Here is a 22,447-nt window from a genome sequence, read left to right on the forward strand (position 1 = left end):
GCGGTCACAAATTCTTTTGCTAGTCTGTTCAAGAAAGACATTTTGCTAAGATGGACATAGTTTAAGACTGTTTAAAGCCCAAGCAGTGTTATTAAAGACTGCATTATTAAAACAGCACTATATGCATTTCCATACTTTGAATGAGGTTATATGTAGTGAGCAAAAATTGCTTATATTTTCAAGTTTACGATGATCAGTTAATTTAATATACTACTTTCCAGTTGCACTGAGACCTTTTGTATAATATAGTAAACATGTATAGTTGACATCTTATTCGCATTAAAACATGTTTGTTATGCAATGCATTTAGACCTCGGGTGTGTTTAAGGTGATCTCAGTACAGAGAAGCAGAAGGGTGTGGGGAGAGAGGAAGTGAGGATCTTCCAGGCTGACTCTGATGGAGATGCTAATTTGTTATGGTGATCTCAATACAGAGAAAGAGAAGGGTGTGGGGGAGAGAGAGGAAGTGAGGATCTTCCTTCTCCACTCAGCATGATGTGCTATCTCAGGTGTGGATGTTATTTCTGTGGGAGAAAGATTGAGTGTTTGTTCTCGAAGTCGTCCTTTGTCCTCAGAGAGTAGTTCTCTCTAGGTTCAGACATCTTGGCACCAGCCTTACACATACTTTGAATGAGGTTATATGTAGTGAGCAAAAAACAACAGAGTCCCAAGTTTATGATGATTAGCTAATTTAATATACTGCAGAAATCAGTACAGTATATCCAGCAATCCGGTGTGTGCACACACGACATATTGTGATTGTGAATTGTTCATCAATTCACATCAATGCCAAAAAATACAGTTTGGTCTCTGCTGTGCACTCCACTTCTTATAATTACCAATAATGATAAATAATAATAAAAAAAAGCCAATTTACCAATTCATGAAAATTTGCCAATTTCCATTTCTGTTCAAAACTCTCAAGCCTATATCTTTGCAAATATCTAACCAACACATTTATACTAGTCTAAATAAATATTTGAAAATGTAAATTTTGCCAAATGTTAATCCTTACTGTTTGGAGCTGTAAACTGACTGCTAAATTAGCAGTGATAAATATTTGGATACTCAGACATAGGCCTCCTCAAGCAAATAAACTATCACCACTTGTTCCAACATATCACTTGCAGTTTTGCATGACAAACTGCAGAGCTTCTTTCGCACAATTAATTCCGCAACCCTGCAATATTCAGCAGTGGTGCTTGTAAAACTGTATACATCTACGTGTCTGTGGGGTCCAGACAGGGGCCCGTCTATGAACCGAATGCTAATCTCAGACTTTTACAATCAAAAGAACTTTTATGTTTATCATATTTTTTCTCCAAATGCACCAACTGTTGAAATAACACTTCAAATCTCCTCCTAGAGTTTGCTAATTGCAAAATTACAATTCGGAAGCATGTGACACCACCAACCCCCAAACACACACACACACACACACGCGCACACACACGTTTTCAAATCCCCATCCTGGCCGTATCTAGACAACCCACACTCACCCAGGAGACGTTCTTGCTCTTGGGTACTTTGTGCATGGCCGTGTGAAGACTCCAATTCAGAGGAAAGGCCTCGGTTTCACACTCACTGCTTTATTGTCCAGGACTGGTTCCGAGGTGGAGTCAAGAGGATCCACGTGGAGCTCCATTCAGATCAGCCCTGAACACTGTATCAGAACCACCGCCTTCATTTTAGCTTCATATAACCACGGAAACAATATTAAGCACAGCCATGGGAACTTTAACGGAAGCTAAAACCCAGGAAGGAACGATGGAATAATAAGCAGACAGAGAAGACGAGAAAATGCTGAAATCGGCGCATTCTCCTCGAAAGGTGATACCGAATCCTGTGAAGCAAGGTGAGAAAAAACTCCCATTAATCTTCCTCCTTGTTGCCTGTGGAAACTCTCAACACTGAAATGGGAGAGATATGAATATGTGAAACCCCACCCAGCTGGGCCTTAGAAAGACCACCAATTATGGAAGGAGGATTTGGCATCTGCTGCCACGCATGAGACAGGTATTATTACAGAAATACATGGAAAGGGGTGGGGAAATGGGGCACATGTAGTGAGCAGTGACATAGAGGTAAACGAGGGATTATCCATTTACAGTGTGTTTAGGGCTGGGGCATGGAGATTTGAACATGATGAACATGGCAAACCTCAGCTTTACCTTTGCTCTTCTGTCCTAATCTTTACATAAGTACATGGATTTGCATAATAACAAACGAAATATTCTCTCTTTCTCTTTCTCTTGGCCTCGTTTCCACTTTGCTTTCATTGTCTACTGGGACGGTTTTCTGCTCTGCTTGGGATGAACGACGTTTTTCGAAAGCCAATCGAAGTCGTGTTTAGTGTAATAAATACCGAGAAGCGAAACTACTATTCTCTCTTGCCTCTCCCACCAATTGTACCACTTTCTCTTCACCGATAACATCTCAGCACTGGACCACCTTGCTGCGTTCTCGCTCCGTTTCACACTCACGAGCTCTCTACACCTCTTTCCGTTCGACTGCTTCTTTCACTCGGTACCATGTGATCACGGCATCCTTTCATCGGTTCCGTTTTCCTCGCCTTCTTGCAAGCTGCTAGTGTTTTTGTGTCTCTGTGTACTTCACTCACACGCACACACATTATTGAAGCTATGGACAATTTGGAACCGGCTGCTCGTTATTATTATTAGTTTTAGTGGAGTGTTTTATGTAATGTTTGGGCACCGATACTGTTAATGACCACACACATACATTACACACACACACACACACACACACACCTAAACAAGCACACTTGATAATTAGACCTTTAACCATCTGTCTCTGGGCTTAATGTGAAACCTGTCCCATCATTTCTATACTGCAGAGCTACACAGACAAAGGCACCATCACACACACACACACACACACACACACACATACACAAATGCTTGTCTTACTATGTGAGGACCACTGACATATTTATTAATGCAGCTAATGAATCCTATGCCCAAATCTAACCATAAGTAATCAAACGGTGCTTTTTGATGTTTTTACATAAATGCTACAGATTTGTAAAGCACTTTTCCTTGTGGGCACCAGGCCAATGCCTCCACAAGGTCAAAACTGTCAGATATTCAAATCCTTTTGGGTATCCTATCACACGATATAAAAACATAGATTCTGTTCTAGACTGATAGGAATGGAGCCTTATGTGGTCTTCTGCCTCAAGGGTCAATGTTCTGAGATGCTTTTCTGCTCATCACGGTTATAAAGAGTGTTCTTTTTGTTTTGTTTTAATACCGTAGCCTTTCTGTTAGTTCCAACCAGTCTGTCTATTTCCTCTGACCTTTCTCATCAACAAGGTATTTCTGCCTGCAGCATTGCAATGTCTATGTTTATATACATATATATATATATATATATATATATATATATATATATATATATATATATATATATATATATATATATGTGTGTGTGTGTGTGTGTGTGTGTGTGTGTGTGTGTGTGTATGTATACATTGGAAATGGAATTATGTACAGGACTCCAAAGTGCAGCCTGTCAAAGTACATCCAACTCACATGTAACAGGGTAGGAATTACAGCACCTTTTATATGTGGTGCCCTCCTTTTTAGGAGACCAAATGTAATTGGGCAACTAACAATCATAAATTAAATGGTCATATTTAATACTTGGATTATCGCAAGTCCTTTGCAGTCATTGGCTGCCTGAAGTCTGGAACCCATAGACATCACCAGATGTTGGATTTCTTCCCTAGTCATGCTTTGTCAGGCCTGTACTGCAGCTGTCTTCATTTCTTGCTTGTCTGTAAGGCATTTTGCCTTCAGCTTCCCATCATTCTAGTTAAAGTTGACCTCTGTATCTCATCTGTCTATAGGATGTTGTTCCAGAGCTTTAATGACTTTTTAAGATGTTTCAGGTGAAGTCTAATCTGGTCTTCCTGTTTCTGAGGTTTACTAGTGGTTCACACCTTGTGGTAAGCCCTTTGTATTTAGTCTGGTGAAGTTGTCTCTTGATTGTTGACTTTGAAACAGATACGCCTTCCTCCTGGAGGGTGTATATGATGTGCTCAACTTTTATGATTGTTTTTTTTTTTTTCTTAACAGGGAAAGATTTCTTCTGTCATCCACCACAGTTGTTTTGTGGTGTCTTCCAGGCCTTTTGGTGTTCCTGAGCTCACCAATGCCTTCTTTCTTTTTAAGAATGTACCAAGCAGTTGATTTGGCCACACCTAATATTATTGTTATCTCTCAGATGGGTTTGTTTTGATTTTTCAGCCTAATGATAGCTTGATTCAGCTCTTTGGACTTCATATTGAGAGTTGACAGTAACAGATTCCAAATGCAGATGCCACATTTGAAATCAACTCTAGACCATATATCTGCCTACTTGAAAGTGAAATAGGGAATAACACACATCTGGCAGTGGAACAGCTGAGCGACCAATTGTCCAGTCACTTTTGGTCCCTTAAAAAAAAGGGAGGGAGGGGGGCAAGGGTTACATAATTCCTTTAAGACCTTTCACCCAGTTTCAATGTTAGTGCCCTCAAATCAAAATTAAAAATCTACACTTTGAGCTCATATTCATTATTTAATGAATGAATGAATGAATGAATGAATTCAGCTAAAATATATATATATGTATATATATCTATGACAATATCATTTATGGACCTGACTGTACAGTATATTCGATAGCCACTAAAATCAGCTGCTGCTGTTTTTTTTTTTCTTTTTTAAATTCCACAGATTAAACAACATCCTCAGAAATGACACTGATTCTGTATACACAACATTAGCAGTTAAAACACAAGTGGTTTAAAAAAAAAAAAAGGCAATATATCTATGATGCCCTCTAGTGAGTGGCTGCAGTACAATTTTTACTCCACACACACCTACATTAGTGAGTAGAACAAGACTAATATTTCAAATGAGACGTTCAGTCAGACTTTTGGTTGTTGTGTTCTCTTCATGTGAACATTTTTCTTTGCCAAAAAAAAAAAAAACAAAAAAAACATTATTGGATGATTATCCGAGTGAATTAAGAGCTAGAATTAACAGTCGTGCATTGTGAATGAGCAGGCATTTTTAAGCACGGACCACAGCAAGCTTCTACATCATTTTCCAGTACAGTATATGGCACAGAGTGTCTGGAATGTCTATGTAATGGAGCCTGAAAGTGTATGCCATGGTGTTATAGTAATTGACTGCTACTGGCCACCACTGCTATTATAATTATTACTCTGATTAACATAAACTACTAGTTAATGGCTTTCAGATGGCATGAAGATGGGGTTTGTCCATAATGAATATGGGTGGGCATTAGCCAGACGCACATCTGTGGCCGCAGGATCATCAGGATTTAAATTCATGAGGTCTTGGGGAAAAAAAAAAAGGAAAACTTCGAGAGTTGTGTCACTTGGGAGCCCCCATAAATGCTTATTTAATGGATGGTCTGGTGTTCCACCCAGATCATATTCCCATCTCACACCCAGTGTTCTCACTACAACTCTGACTAAGATGAAGCGGTTACTGAAGATGAATGAAATTTTGCTCTTGTCTGAGAATACTTAATTGTCTTCATCCTACATTTAAATTATTTATTGTCTTGGTTTTTTTTTTTTTTTCTCCTGATGTTAGTATGAGTTTGAGAAACTCAAACAAATAACAAATAAGTTTGACCAACCTTATTATCAGTTAGCTGTCCTCATTTTGCATTACTGTAATGTATGGCATTTGTAAGTTTCTAATTCTCTTTCCTGTTTCATTTTGCAGTTAAAATGCTGACAAGCCTTCCTTTTTCTCTCTAGTGACACCACTGAGCTTCCATAAATATCGGCTTATGGAGGAAGGAAGGAAAGAAAAGGAAAATAAATATTATATCACACACACACACACACACACACACACACACACACACACAGTTAGTTTTGAATCACACTTTCCAGTTTAAGGTTTAAGGGCCTCTATTTGGATGTAGACATTTGTCTCACTCTTTCCAGAGCAGTGAACATCTCCCTGTAAGCCTATTAAATGCATTTATTCTCCTCTGGTATGTCAGGAAAGTCTTCATACCCTGACTTTCTGACTTTCTGAAAGTTTCTGACTTTCTCGATGAAATATATGACATAACCAGCTTTCTGGAAATCTATCAAATGTATAGCTGTGTCACTAATACCAATATCAAATCTGAAGCCCAAAAGCTTTTTGTCAACTCACATAAATAGATAGATAGATACATAGATACATAAATGCAACTCTAATAAATGCAATTTTACATGTATTGTGAAGCCATGGAATATTGCCTTGTTTGACAAACTCATCCTTCAAACCATGGGCATGTTTCTTTACAGAAAAGCACAAAAAAACACTGACATTATTTTATTCATTGAACAACTCAAAAGAGCAAATTAAAAGCGTGATGAAAAATAGACTATATACTGCACACACATTATGATTTGGCCTTGATTTAGTATCTTGTAGCTTCATTACATTGTATGCACAAATAACTGTTGGAGAAACAGTTTTAAGCTGCCTAATATTGAGGGTGGAAGCCATATGGTTAAAGTAACATAATTTGATGTGATAATTAAGGACTAAGGACTATTCATGCAAAAAATATATTGGCAATGTACCAGACTCCTAATGGATGCTTTATTTTTTTTTTTCGAGGTGTGCCGTCTTCCCATTCGTATAGCATTTTTTAACGAATGTGCTTATTTTTAAAGGGGGTGGTCTTTATGTTATAGTTAAAAATCTATTATCCACCTTATTTTGACCAAAATCTCAATCGCACCAATACAGCAGAAATTTTACCTGATAGTTTTCTTTTCCTGAGTGCTCACAGAACACAAAAGCAATATTGTTTGTTAGAAAGCTGATCGCAGGATTATGGAATATCAGCACTGCAAAATTCAGTACTGCAATAATGGTACACTGTTGACCCTTAAAACATCCTGCATGCTCAGTGAACATTATCTGGTTACCTGATTCATTATCTGTGCAGTTTTCAAACTACATAAACAAATGCTGAAAAGTATGGACAAATAAAAACACACATGTCAGTAAATCAGCCTACACTGGCCTACTGTGGTTGTGTGGTAGTGAGTGAGAAAGTTTTCTTCTCGAATATCCACTGGTGAAAAATTGAAAAAGCCAAAACATGAGAATGTGTCTTTGGTCTACAATTCTGCAGGTCTAGTGTGGACAACGTCCTACTTCCTTATTCAGAAACTCATTTAAACACCGTTCTCTTGTCTTACTACTCGCATCTCCATGTCCTCTGCTTTCTTAGTGCAGCAGTTTGTGCCTGTACTTCCTTCCATGCACTCACTCACTCACTCACTCATTCAGTAACTCACACTCTCATTCAGTCACTCACTCATTCAGTCACTCACACACACACTCATTCAGTCACTCACACACTCATTCACTCACTCATACACTCATTCACTCACTCATTCACTCACTCACTCATTCACTCACTCACTCATTCACTCACTCACACACTCATTCAGTCACTCACACACTCATTCAGTCACTCACACACTCACTCACTCATTCACTCACTCACTCATTCAATCACTCACACACTCACTCACTCACTCACTCATTCACTCACTCACACACTCATTCAGTCACTCACACACTCATTCAGTCACTCACACACTCATTCAGTCACTCACACACTCACTCACTCATTCACTCACTCACTCATTCAATCACTCACACACTCACTCACTCACTCACTCATTCACTCACTCACACACTCATTCAGTCACTCACACACTCATTCAGTCACTCACACACTCACTCACTCATTCACTCACTCACTCATTCAATCACTCACACACTCACTCACTCACTCACTCATTCACTCACTCACACACTCATTCAGTCACTCACACACTCATTCAGTCAGTCACTCACTCACTCACTCATTCACTCACTCACTCATTCAGTCACTCACACACTCACTCACTCACTCATTCACTTACTCACACACTCATTCACTCACACACTCATTCACTCACACACTCCCTCAGTCACTCACACACTCATTCAGTCACTCACTCACTCACTCACTCATTCAGTCACTCACACACTCATTCACTCACTCACTCACTCATTCAGTCACTCATTCACTCACTCATTCACTCACTCACACACTCCCTCAGTCACTCACTCACTCATTCACTCTCACTCACTCATTCTCTCTCATTCATTCATGCACTCATTCATTCACTCACTCCCTCATTCACTCACTCACACCCTCATTCACTCTCACACACTCAGTCACGCATTCACTCAATCATGCACTCATTAATTCACTCACTCCCTCATTCACTCTCATTCACTCAGTCACACATTCACTCATTCATTCACTCACTCATTCATGCACTCATTCATTCATGCACTCCCTCATTCACTCACTCATTCACTCACACCCTCATTCACTCACACCCTCATTCACTCTCACTCACTCATTCAGTCAGTCAGTCACTCACTCATTCACTCTCACTCACTCATTCCCTCTCATTCATTCATTCACTCATTCATTCATGCACTCATTCACTCCCTCCCTCATGCACTCCCTCCCTCATTCACCTAGTCATGCATTCACTCATTCACTCACTCAGTCACTCATTCACTCACTCATTCATTCACTCATTCACTCATTCACTCACTCACTCACTCACTCATTCACTCACTCATTCAATCACTCACTCACTTATTCACTCACTCATTCACTCACTCACACACTCATTCACTCACTCCCTCATTCAGTTACTCACACACTCATTCATTCACTCACGCCCTCATTCACTCAGTCACTCGTGCACTCATTCACGCATTCACTCACTCACTCACTTATTCATTCACTCACTCCCTCATTCACTCTCATTCACTCAGTCACGCATTCACTCATTCATTCACTCACTCATTCACTCTCATTCACTCAGTCACACATTCACTCATTCATTCACTCACTCATTCATGCACTCATTCATTCACTCACTCCCTCATTCACTCTCACTCAGTCACGCATTCACTCATTCACACACTCATTTATTCACTCATTCATTCACTCCCTCCCTCATTCACTCACTCATTCAGTCTCACTCATTCACTCACTCACTCATTCACTCTCACTCACTCATTCCCTCTCATTCATTCATGCACTCATTCACTCACTCCCTCATACACTCATTCACTCACTCATTCACACACTTATTTATTCACTCATTCATGCACTCATTCATTCACACACTCATTCACTCACTCCCTCATGCACACTCACTCATTCACTCACTCCCTCCCTCATTCCCTCTCATTCATCATGCACTCATTCATTCATTCACTCATTCATTCATGCACTCAATCACTCACTCACTCATTCACTCACTCCCTCCCTCATTCACTCAGTCACGCATTCACTCAGTCACGCATTCCCTCATTCACTCACTCCCTCATTCACTCAGTCACTCACTCATGCACTCATTCACGCATTCATTCATTCACTCCCTCATTCATTCATTCACTCACTCATTCACTCACTCACTCATTCACACACTCACTCATTCACTCAGTCACGCATTCACTCATTTATTCATTCACTCTTTCATTTACTCACTCATTCATGCACTCACTCACTCATTCACTCACACCCTCATTCACTCTCATTCACTGACTCACTCATTCACACACTCATTCACTCACTCCCTCATTCATTCAGTCACTCATTCACTCACTCATTCACTCAATCCCTCATTCACTCTCATTCACTCACACACTCACTCATTCACACACTCATTCATTCACACACTCATTCATTCACACACTCATTCATTCACTCAATCACTCACTCACTCACTCACTCTCTCACACATGCACACACCAATAGACTGCTTTGGATATCCTTCCTGGAAACACAAATTAGAGCAGTCTCTCTATCTTATTTTTATATCTAGTGAATTTTTCTTTCTATCCCTCAGTCTTTGATTCAGCCCATTATTAAAGAACAAACATGCAGTTTCATTACTTACTTGTATGGACACATTAGTTTTCACCTCCTGGAGTAAAACCTTAATTCATAAAGCTTAATTTAAAAAAAAAAAGTTTGTCTATAAAGGCAGCCAAACTGGTTTAAACAACAATGTTATTTTCTGCTTTGCTAATAGCACACAGTGTGAAGCTTGAACAAAGCACGTGGAACATGGAAGAGCAACACAGAAGAGTGCAGAAGGCTTAGTGCACAACCCAAAGGGGATTGATCATGTGTAAATATACATTACAGCCACCAGGGTGCAGTGTAATTCTGCAATTTGTACATCAGAAACAAATTGGACAAATGATGCATCCCACAGTAACAAATGAGATTAGACCCATGGGATTAGACTCTTGACCCACTGCCTTGCACAGGTTCAAGGTTTCGTTGCACCGAACATTCTTTCCAAATAAAATAATTTTGTTTATTTGAGCAAATATTTACATGGTTTCCAAAAGAAGGACATCATCATGTCACTTTCATCACTGTTGATGTTTGCAGTTCATGAATGTACAATGAGCTGAAAGGAGCTGGCCACAGAGAAAACTCTGCATTGCAATTTTTCTACATGTTAAACTTTGAAACAGTGTCCTAAAAGACATCAATACAGCAAATTATGACGACATATTCACTAAATGATTGTTCTGATTCAGTATAACTCAGAACTTTATGGTTAATGAAAAAAATGACTGCTGATACGATTAATGTCAGAAAGCTCGTTCTGTTGTCGTATTTCAGATCAGATGTGATGTTCAGATATGCTCTTCTTAAGAATTCTCTCCTTAGTACGGCCAAAGAAGTTGGCAATAGTTTATAAGAACCTCTGGTGGCTAAGATCTGATATGAACACAGCAAAGCAGAGCCATTGGGCAGTTTACATAAAACATTTCACTTAATAAAAAATACAGACTAGAGACTATATGCACCAACAATCTTAAGGCTAAAACTACTTCTAAATTGGCTGATTTAAAAGAAATTCTAAAACCAGGTGTGCTAATCCTAATATTAGGCCTGCTAATTTATTTCTGTGTAAGAGCAATTCATAAAGCACTTTAGCACCATAAGCATGTCCTAAAACCGTGAAAACCTAGAGGTAGTCAAGAGGACTCCTAAGTCAGTCCAACCGAATCACAAGCAGTTCTAGTCACTTTGTGGTGGTGTCCTAGTGAAGGGGGAACAGGCTGAGAAGGTTAGTCAAGACTTCTCTATCCCCAGCCACAGACTCCAGCTCCTTTCCTGCTCAGAAATGCCCAGACTTTCCTAAGCCATCTGTGAGATATAATCTCTCCAGTAGCTCCTGGGTCTGTCCACCTGCAAATAACAGAGTTGTTATCCCATCTGTCCACTCATACTGCACACCTCTTTAAACTTGGCCACATCGTGATATCCTGTCCATGAAAGCCATACACAGTACAAGAGACAAAACACACACTGGATGAAGTTCAACACCCAGCTTAAACGATTTCACCTTAAAGCCAAGAATGTGGACACAACTCTCTCTGCAGTCATACAGAGCCCAGACTGCAAAAAGTAGGGACCCAGATACCCTGTACTCTTGCAGTACTTCTTCAACAAATGTCGAGGTACATGATCATAGGCCTTATCCAAATCCAAAAACACATGTAGAATGGATGATCGACTATCAGTCAGAGTCACATATCCACAAACCTGGCCAAGACTTTTCCTGGGAGGCTGAAGAGTATGTTTTTCCTATAATTGGAACACCCCTTTGGAAAGAACAAAAAGGACTACCTTCCTAGTTTGCCAGCCCAAAGGCAGTGCGCTAAATCTCAATGCAACATTGATTACGTTTACATGGACAGCAGTAATCTAATTATTGACCTTATTCTGATTAAGACAATATTGTGATTAAGGTGTTTACATGAGTTGCTTTTAGAATACTCCTGTCATGTTCCCGTTTTACGTGTTATAGAACATAGTTCGATTAACAGCACACATCATTACGTCCCCACGCCACATCGTCCGACGTTCCCTCCGGAATTTCACGTATCAACATACAGTTGGTCTTCGTTATGGTACCGTATACAGTTTTGGGTGTTTTTATAAATTTTTTTTTACGAACGCTTCAAGTGCAGTTAATTATTTGTCATGCTATACGTGCTAATAGACAACTGCTTTAAACCATGGGCTGCGTCCCAAACCGTGTACTTACCGTCTATATAGTAGCCGAGACACATGTATTTCTCCTACTACAGGCCTATAGTAGGTAAGTACGCGGATTGGGATACAGCCGTGCTCTCTTGTTTGCCGTAAAACGGTTGAGCACTGCCGTGTGTGATCGTGTCCTGTCGCAAAATCGGTGAAAACTCTCACACGACGTTAATAATGTGATTAAGGTGTTTACATGTCTGTAATACACCTCGATAATGCGACTAAAACAGGAATACTTCACACGTCTTAATTCCATTTGTGTTTACTTCGAGTATGACTTTAATCGGATTAAGGTAATTAAAAATTGCATGGTAGTTTCTTAATCAGAATATTGTCTTAATCAGGTTAATAGTGGATTATTGTTGTCCATGTAAACGTACTGAATGAAGAAGCATGTTGACCACACAACCCCAACCTTGTCCACTGCTGTCAACATCTCTGGCTGAATCTCATCCACACCTGCAGGCTTGCCCATTTAAGGGTTTCTAACCACCCATTACAGTCACCTCAACCATGAACCCCAAAACACCTGAGATATCTGACGCTGCCTCGTGAAGAGTGGCTCAACGTGCTCCTTCCATCACTCAGGAATATCTCCAGTAAGGCAAGTGCTCCCCTGTACTTGCTTAGCACAGCTTCTTCATGGTCTCGTATTCCCCTCCTGAGCTGCTCTCAATCTAATCACCATCACACAGATGGTCTCCTTCTTTAATTTGATGGCGTCCTTCACCTTTGTTGTTGTTCACCAGCACCATCCTAGTAGACTTCCAGACATGATCTATGAAAAGCAAGTCAAGCACTTCAAGCTTGAACATGTCCTGCCGAAATAACCACATTCATGAAAATGTGTTATGTTACATGATTTCATTAGCATATTTAAACTTTGACTTATTAATAGAAACACAGTATTACATAATGTATCAAGCCAGGAATAAAACACAAAGGAGCATGCGGTTATAGGAAAACTGGTGTGATATATAACATCATGAAGTGCTCTTACACCACAGCAATTTTCCAACGATTACAAATTTTTATTTATTAGCTAATGTACATCCTTCTTTTAGCCATTTATATGTACATTTAATGTTGTAGGAGCTAGTTCTTGGTATCACTTATGTCACAACATCTAAAACAGGTGTTCCCTCACCAGCCTCTCTCTTTTTTTCTCTTCCTTGAAGGTAATAAGACAAAAAAAAAAAAACCCCAAACAAACACCTACACAGTTTATGTTACTGAAAAAATCTAAAAGTCCTCTGTTGCTGAAGACTGTTTCACAGCGCTGACACCCGAGACTAAAAATACTGAATAAATGTCTCCTTACAGAAAGCTTCCCCATATCACCAATTATACATCTATGTTAAATAACAAAACGCTTTATTTTTAGTCTTAAATGTTTGAGCGTCTGCCATACGAGTGCCTCTGATTGAGTTGCTATAGAAACAATAACGTACCAGTGCAATTATAGTATCAGAACTGCAATAATACAAACATGTGGTTTGAATTTCAGCTGGATGTAATGCCAGAGCTGCTGTTCTGACCAATCAGATTCAAGAATTCGGCAGTGCTGTGATATAACTAGTGTTAACAAACACATTTATCAAGTTTAGTTGACCATTATTAGATCTTGGTGTTAATAAACGACATGCAACTACTTTATAAATAGTTCATTAATTCATCTTTGTAGGATCATTGATATCGATTATAGAAATCATTCAATAACTATATACTTATTGCTTGCTTATAAGCAGTTACTGTTTATGACGAGAATCATTTCTTGTTTGTAATTACAGATTGTGTTCGTTATATAATTATGTCTACAGTCAAACCACTTTATATGAGTAATTACTGCAGGAATCCAGATCATTCCAAAGCGTTCACCATTTTTTCTTGCTACTGTATTTTTGTAGTTTTTGTGCTTGTATGCCTAGTTTCCTGATGACCCTTCTGGAGAGCTTATGTATTATTATTTTTGACTGTAAAATAAACAGTACAGTTCAGTGCTTGGAAAGCACTCACAGTAAATGTCATGAGCAGTGCTGAACTCTGTTCATTCCTCCTGTACAGTTCCAGACACTTCAAATCTGTTCCAAGTTGCATTGAATCTGTTCTTGCAGCTCATGGTGATGCTATACTTAACCAAGACATTTTATGTTGGTTTTTCCTCCTTTAAATTGTTGCTCATCTGTATGATACTCAACTGGACAAATGTGATCTTGTCAGCAATAAACGTCTTTATTGGACTGGACCGGCAACCCATCTGAAGTGTATTCCCACATCATGGCCAATGATCCCGAAACAGGCTTTGGATCAACTGCAATGCTAACCAGGATAAATCAGTTGCTTCTTCTTCTTCTTTTCATGTCGAGGTTCCACTTCATAGTGGAACCATCGTGGTGGAAGGATTAGCCGCTCGGCAGTATCATACTGAACATTGCCTAGGGTGCACCAGGGGAGGCTCCTTCCATGCACACACATTCACACACCCATTCATACACTATAGACACTTTAGACATGCCAATCCGCCTGCCATGCATGTCTTTGGACTGGAGGAGGAAACCGGAGTACCCGGGGGAAACCCCCGCAGCACGGGGAGAACATGCAAACTCCGCACACACAGGGCCACGGTGGGAATCGAACCCTGGAGGTGTGAGGCGAACGTGCAAACCACTAATCCCCCGTGCGCCGAGTCAGTCGCTGAAGATGAATAAATGATGAATGAACCAATAAAGTCATGTTATTTTCAGATCTGAAGACCTCTCTGGTAGAAATCAGTAATTACAAGCAACTTGTGGAAGAATCTTTCTTAACACGGCTTGCACTGTGCCGTTATATCATACATGGACTAATATGACAGCTGTGAGTGGCACGTTGAATCATATTCAAGGAATATTTAAGGCTGTGACCCACTGAATAGTTTGTAAAGATAGTAACAACAGTATTACATACGGAAAGTTTTGTGTAATTAAAAACGTGTACAGTGCACATCACTGTGACTAGAAGTTATCCAGTACCAATCTTTTGCCTTCAACAAAATACATTTGTAGTGTCCTATGAGGTCCCTTTGTGTCCAATACAAACTTCTGCTTTGTTCATACAATGCCACGCATCGAACTGTGGTTCTACAACACAGCACAAAGAGCCAACAGTAATGGGCTAGATGATTATCATTACTTAGCTACCTAAGAGACAGAGTGAAGAACAAAATGTCTGGATGTATGAATTAGCGTGCCAGTGGTTATAACTGTCATTAAGTATTAATAGCAACTAGTATAAACATTATTATACCAAAAACATGTTTACATTCAGCATGTTCCTGTTATGCATAAATAGGAATACATGAGTCCTTTCATTTATGTTTGATGAGTGAATATGTGTCTTGCGATTTTTAAAAGTGTTAATTTAATAAAGAGGATTGGATAATGATTATAAATGGTATTAATTGTTAGAAATACAGTAAGCTTGCTTTTCTTGCTAGTACAGTGCAGAGGATAGAAAGCGCCAGCTTCATCTTCTCCCTTTCTCCACTGAATTCACCTTTCTAAGCTGAGTACAGAGGTAGGTGTAAAGAGTATGATGGAACACAATCTCCCACTTATCACCCCGTGACTCTTCCAGCCAATGATTGGTTGCGTACATGCCCACATGCATGATGGGAGTCTGACTCATTGCCTACTGGGTAAAAGTAAATATCTGACTTGCTGACATCTCCAACTGAGTCAGAACAAAGTTACTGAATCTTGTAAAAATATCTCCAAAAGATACTTGAAATGTGAAACTGACTTCTCAGTGGTAGCGGAAGTGGTATAGGGAAGGGTAGATTAAGGTCATTGGGTTATGATGACAGAAGAACAATGTAAAAACATTTTCTATCATAACATCTGAACAGTTACTGGAAGCTGGGCTATTTCAGGATGCACTTACTACTGGAATGGTGATTAAGCAGAGTTATTCAGGCTATTTTTTCAAACATGACAAAATGATTCTCTCTTCTGTTACTGTGTCTTTTTCTCTTTTTCTCACAGCCTCTCTCTTAATCTATCTCCCCAGCTCTCTACTTTTTAGGAGCAAATTTGGACGTTTCATGAAATTGGGAAGTTTCATGACACAGTATATTGTCATCCTGTCAATAATGGCAAAGATCAGACTTCATGAAATCACAGTAAGGACAGACACCTGATAAACGTACCAACATTCAAGAGCAAACTTACTTCAGGGTAAAAGTAACAAATGGTCAGAAACCTGAATATATTCATCTTTGTTTGTGGTTTACGTGTGTGTGTGTGTGTGTGTGTGTGTCACTGTTCCTTAAAAGGCAGAAGCATGCCTGCAGAGGTTTGTGTTGAGGAGAAGAGCAGAGCAGCGGTCAGAGCAACAAAGACCAGACGCCTCCCAGATCATAAACACTGTGTTCTTGCGGGAGCACCTCTGCTTTATGACACACACACACTCACACTCATGCATACAAACATTTACACTCTACACACAGTACTTCACACGGTCTAACAGGAAAACATCGATCACTTTCTCTGACAGTTCAGCTGTTCGGTGCCAAGAATGCTAGTGTGCGTATGCGCGTCTCTATTAACCTGTACTGCGTGACCTAAGCATTACCTAAAGCTTCTATTCAGCTTGTGTAACTGCAGGTAGGAGTCTGGAAAACATCACCCACACTGATATCATCGATGCCTGTCAGTGGCCACCAACACACTCTCACAGCAGAGAGAGAGAGAGAGAGATGGCAAGTGATTACGTAAGTATGATAAAACAATTAATATGCACTTGATATGTATCTACCACATCAAGCACTGAAATAATACTATTATTGTGACTCTGAAATGACTTCATTGCAAGCGCTTCATTATTTTACACCTGCAGCAGCATCTGCTCTCTCAGCTACATGTACAATCTGAAACGCAAGCAATCAGTAGTCCAGTCTGCAGCAGTCACAGGAAGAGCAGTCTTCTTACCTGGCGTACAATGCTGTTGTTTGTAGTGTCTGAGCTAGTACTTCCATCGGAACCTTTGAACCTTCCTTTTCTGCCAAATCTTCTCCTGTGACACTGCAAAAATGTGGGAAAATCGTGAATGAAGCATTTTTAGTGACAATACTATGAGTGTAACTCAAAAGGAGACTGAACCAGCTCACATGTCGCCAGGGGCAACCGCACAACATTTTTCGCTGATCGCAAATGACTTTTTGTAAATGGCTTATTCCCTAAGGCCATGTAAAGTTCTGCCAAGTCTTTCTGAGTCGGGTGGGTATGTTTATTTTAGTACTGTCAACCCCAGTTAAAACTGAGACAAACAGAAGGATAGAAGAGAGAGAGAGAGCGAGAGAGAGAGAGAGAGAGAGAGAGAGAGAGATAGGCAGAAAGAGATATACAAAAGCAGAGAGTGATGGCCATTTCCCCTACACTGTTTCTTTGTTTACTATGTTAATATAATAATTATATGCTAGCTGTCACACTTGTTGCCATTGCTGTTATTGTATTATTGCATTCCAGCTGCTCATGCTGCTATTTTTAATACACCTCTTCTTTCAATATTTATTATAACTCACTAGATCATCGCATTAGTATTTGGAAATGCAGTTGTTATGCATTGGTACAATTCTAGTACGTCCAGTCAAGTGAAGTTGATGAGCACAGTGGGGTATATGAGGGGAAAATAACACTATAATATCTACAGAGCAGAAGGACTGCTCAACCAGAACTGGGAAACACTCCACTATGTTCATGGTTCTTCAAGTGGGGTCTGCAGATCTCCACTGGTTTGTTCCGTATATCCGGGGGATCTGTGATTCTCTTAGAGAGCTTTTTATTTTATTTTATTCATTGGATTATTATCTGTATACAGTTCCAAACTTTGTCATTTCAATTTAATGCGTATACGCCAGCAACACTGTTCCTTAAAGGGCGTTGTTCATTTCCCAATTTAACAATAGCTAATGTAAAGACAAGCAATGTTAAGTTGAATATAACTGCAAATGTTAATGAAACCTAAAAAAAACTGATGTCAGTATAATACAAACTATATGTAATATTTTGTATCTACAATTTAACATGATGGATTTCATCCTGTATGTGATGATCAGGCTCCAGTGATTCTAGTAAATAAATACGATTATAGGTGTATATGCCTAATATGGCCTAAATTAATGGACCGTATTCATAAAATAGCCTAACGTGTATAAATGGGTCTGTGGATGTATTCTGGAAGTGCTTCCCTTACAGAAAAAAAAATCCCATACACAGTTTTTCATGTGATTTATATGAATAATCTTATGCCCTGAAATCACAACAGTATGAAAAATAAATATTCAGTGAGGAAAAACCACATCTGAAAGTGAAAGATTTCACATCTGAAGTTCATCTAACTTTTCTCTAAGGGTTCCTGACTGCAAAGTGTTTGGGAATCCCTGAGCTCTAAATACTGTATGAGAATAAAATGGTCTATATTCAGTATGTACTATATAGAGAGCTGACAATTGTTTAAAATGGGTTGACTTTGAATAGACACAAGCACATCTTTGACATTACAAATCAGATAAAGTAGCATCATTTGTTTTTATTATATATATAGCTTTGTGAACTACTGTTTCCTATGTTCCTAGTGTCCACTGTCAGAAAACATTTGGCTCCAGCTATTAGTTGAGTTATTATTAAAAGGTTTGGATTAAAGTCATACTTTTTTAACTGCCCAGTCAAACAGGGTAAAATCAACAATCCCATAATAATCCGAATCATTTTGATATTGGTTGGTTTTAACAAAACTAAAACTTCCACGTTGAGAAGCAGTTTGAAGTAAATCGACGCAGAGGTTATTTACCTTCACACTTCTCGACAGCAGAATGAATTGAATATAATTGCATGTGTTATTGATCTATGAACACCTTGCTGAACCTCACTCACCTGAAGCGCGGGGTTCTCGAGTGTGTCCTGTTGTTTTTCCAGTGAACTTGAAGGCGTTTTGGACATGCTGTTCACCACCACTGGACATTCTTCTCGATGAAACGGTTTGTGAAGCTTCAGGTTGAAAAATCTCGATCTTTAAGCGAGGAAATACTGGCAGATACAGACAGATGATATCTCCTCGCGCTCTCAGTGGAGTGTGCACTTGGCACAAAGCGTTTTCACACGATGGTGTTTATTTATGTTAGTTAGAAATTTTGAACCAAGCGGCAGACGACAGGACTGTCAGAGAACACCGGTGTTGGAGGAGTATAAAACAGTCCCATTCGGGATTAAGTATGTTGACTCATTCAACTGCTGTTTTCCATCCCACAGTCACTATTACTCTCTCTCTTGCTCTCTCTCTCTCTCTCTCTCTGTCTCTGTCTCTCTCTCACTCTCTCTACAGTCACTATTACTCTCTCTCTTTCTCTCTCTCTCTCTCTCTCTCTCTCTCTGTCTCTCTCACTCTCTCTACAGTCACTATTACTCTCTCTCTTTCTCTCTCTCTCTCTCTCTCTCTCTCTCTTTACAGTCACTATTACGCTCTCTCTCTCTCTCTGTCTCTCTCTCTCTCTTTACAGTCACTATTACGCTCTCTCTCTCTCTCTCTCTGTCTCTATCTCTCTCTCTCTCTCTCTCTCTCTCTCTCTCTCTCTGTCTCTCTCTGTCTCTCCCTCACTTTCTCCACACTCACTATTACACACGCTCTCTATCTCTCCCTCCCTCTCTCGCTCTCTCTCTGTCTCTCTTTCCCTCTCTCTCTCACTCTCTCCACACTCACTATTACGCTCTCTCCCTCTCTCTCTCTCTCCACACTCACTATTACACTCTCTCCCTCTCTCTCTCTCTCCACACTCACTATTATGCGCGCTCTCTCTCTCTCCCTCCCTCTCTCGCTCTCTCTCTCTCCCCCTCTCTCTCACTCTCTCCACACTCACTATTATGCTCTCTCCCTCTCTCTCTCTCTCCACACTCACTATTACTCTCTCTCTCTCTCCCTCTCTCCCTCTCTCTCCCCACTCACTATTATGCCATTCAACGTGTGCACTCTTTCTCTCTCTCTCTCTCTTTCTCTCGCTCTTCCTCTCCCTCTCTCTCCCCCTCTCTCCCCACACTCACTATTACACTCTCTCTCTTTCGATCTCTGTCTCTGTCTCTCTCTCTGTCTCTCTCTGTCTCTCTGTCTGTCTCTCTCTCTCTCTCTCTCTCTCTCTCTCTCTCTGTCTGGCTCTGTCTCTCTGTCTCTCTCTCTCTCTCTCTCTCTCTCTCTCTCTCTGTGTGTCTGTCTGTCTCTGTCTATCTGTATCTGTCTCTCTCTCGCTCTCTCTCTTCATCAGATGTTAGGTACACATTAAACAACACAGTTATAAACAACTTTCAGGAGCTGAGACACCTTTATGACCTCATGATATAAAAACAGTTTTTGTGAATATTTGAAATTTTTACATTACATTACCGTCAATTGTGTTTTGAGACAAACCTAAGCTTTAGACAGCACTGAGGTTAGTGTCGTGTAATTTTTGTATTATAGATTTATATATTTTTGCATATAAATTAATAAGTGAATATTTCAAGCCTATTCCTACACATATATATTTTTTAATCTGTCTGTAAATCTGACCTAAATTCTCGTTGTTTTGTAGATTTTCCAACAACCTGGCCCCTTAGCTTCAGACTCAGATGGACACTCATTCATTCATTCATTCATTCAAGTGGCTACTAAAGATGAGTGAATGGATGAATGAATGAAATCTGAACACAATTACTATGTAAAGTCTATTTGAAAATGTATACAGCAGTTTGTTCCGGCCCACTGATCTGATTGATCCAAGAGTGTTTATATCCACGGAGACGTTTCTCTGTTCGTATCACTCCACTCGTCTGTGTTCAAAATATAAAATCCCAATTCTAGCAACAGTCCCATTGAAACCGCTACTACAGTAGGGTTAGCGATATCATCAGTGGACGTGGCAAACAATCCATTTTTCATGACTATAACTTCACATATGAAAGCTCATCAGTAAGTGTGACTTCTTTGGGATCTATTTCGCTTCACAGAGCAAAAATAAACACATTAATGTGTCCAAAATGTCAGTCACTCAATTCTAATTTCTTATTTTTAAAACTCTTGTGTAAAAGTAACATCGCAGTCGTGCCGTTAATACTGAATAATGACACGGCTGTGTTCACCTGCGGCCATTTGACTCGCAATATTCCGTATATAATACACTCCTGCTTGTGCGGTATCGCTTAAATGAACACTCTATTATTATAAAACCGTATATATCGAATAGTACAGCACGTTAATGTATGCCGTATTTCAAAAAGAGATTTTCTTTATCTATCTGCAGCTTTTGGAAAGTCAATTAAATGGAATCCATTACTCATATATTGCTGATGAAACCAGATCCCTTTACCCTTCACATTATCTTTTGCACGTCCTCTCTGTTTACACTGTGTTCCAGAGTCTGGACTTTATTCGATCAGAATTTTTCACATCCTGCAGTGTACCAGTCATCTGCTGAAGAGTTTCATCTTTGCCACGACATTCCAAGAGCCCTTTCATTTACTCGAATTACTCTAATATCCAGAAATTTCCCCTGTTGTTCTTGTTCTACAGTGTGATAATATTTTATTTGTGGTCATAAGCTTTACTGGCACAGCTCAGCAAGATAAGACTAACGTGGCCTTTTTTGGGTTATAACTTTGTGAGATTTTATCATACAGATGCAAAAAAACATTCTCATAAACCGTGACGGCTTGGCTTTCCAATGCACCGACGTCATAATCCGAGTGACTACGGTCCCTATAAGGGGTGCCTTGGGTTCCACGTAGAAGTGCCTTGATGATGTAAGATGACTATCACTAGGCATAGGTTTAAATCAATGCCATGCTTGTCTCTATGCCTAGAGTATAATGAATCTGTGGAGTTTTTGCAGAACCAGCTAGAAGGATCTGTTTATTGGTTTACCCTAAAGGTGTACATAGCAGCGTTGTTTGCTTGTATTGGGACTGGGTGCGCATAAACTTGTCAAATTGTTGCATAATGTATCCAACCTCCTCAGAACATATCATACTGTCAAGGTCATACTGTACAGTGGCTTCTGGTAAGTTTTCTAAGCAGTTTGTCTCACTTGCGTATGACTCACGAGAAGATATAGAAACGTGTATAGAAAATGGTTTCTGCTTTTTCTGCTCAGCAATAAGATGAATGGACTTTCCATGGTGCCAAATGCTGCTTTCTCTAGCTGTCACAACACTCTGGAAGCTTCCTCCCTGAG

General features: G+C 39.7%; 1 protein-coding gene across 3 annotated transcripts in view; it reads right to left on the reverse strand.

Annotated features, from left to right (window-relative positions):
- cacnb2a (calcium channel, voltage-dependent, beta 2a) overlaps positions 1 to 19,655 on the reverse strand; it is a 68,631-nt gene extending 48,976 nt beyond the window's left edge. Inside the window, exons 1-2 of one of the 3 annotated variants that reach the window (XM_053628245.1) lie at positions 19,125 to 19,655; positions 17,181 to 17,273 (exon numbers count right to left, since the gene is read on the reverse strand). In XM_053628245.1, coding sequence (XP_053484220.1) covers positions 17,181 to 17,273; positions 19,125 to 19,190 — 159 coding nt within the window. In that variant the 5' untranslated portion in view covers positions 19,191 to 19,655. Of the gene's footprint in view, positions 1 to 1,499; positions 1,892 to 17,180; positions 17,274 to 19,124 lie in introns of those variants that run through there. The other 2 variants (XM_053628247.1, XM_053628248.1) reach the window with 2 other exon arrangements.
- Positions 19,656 to 22,447: the final 2,792 nt, after the last annotated feature.

This window comes from Ictalurus furcatus, chromosome 7 (genome assembly GCF_023375685.1).
Source record: "Ictalurus furcatus strain D&B chromosome 7, Billie_1.0, whole genome shotgun sequence".
NCBI lineage: Eukaryota > Metazoa > Chordata > Actinopteri > Siluriformes > Ictaluridae > Ictalurus > Ictalurus furcatus.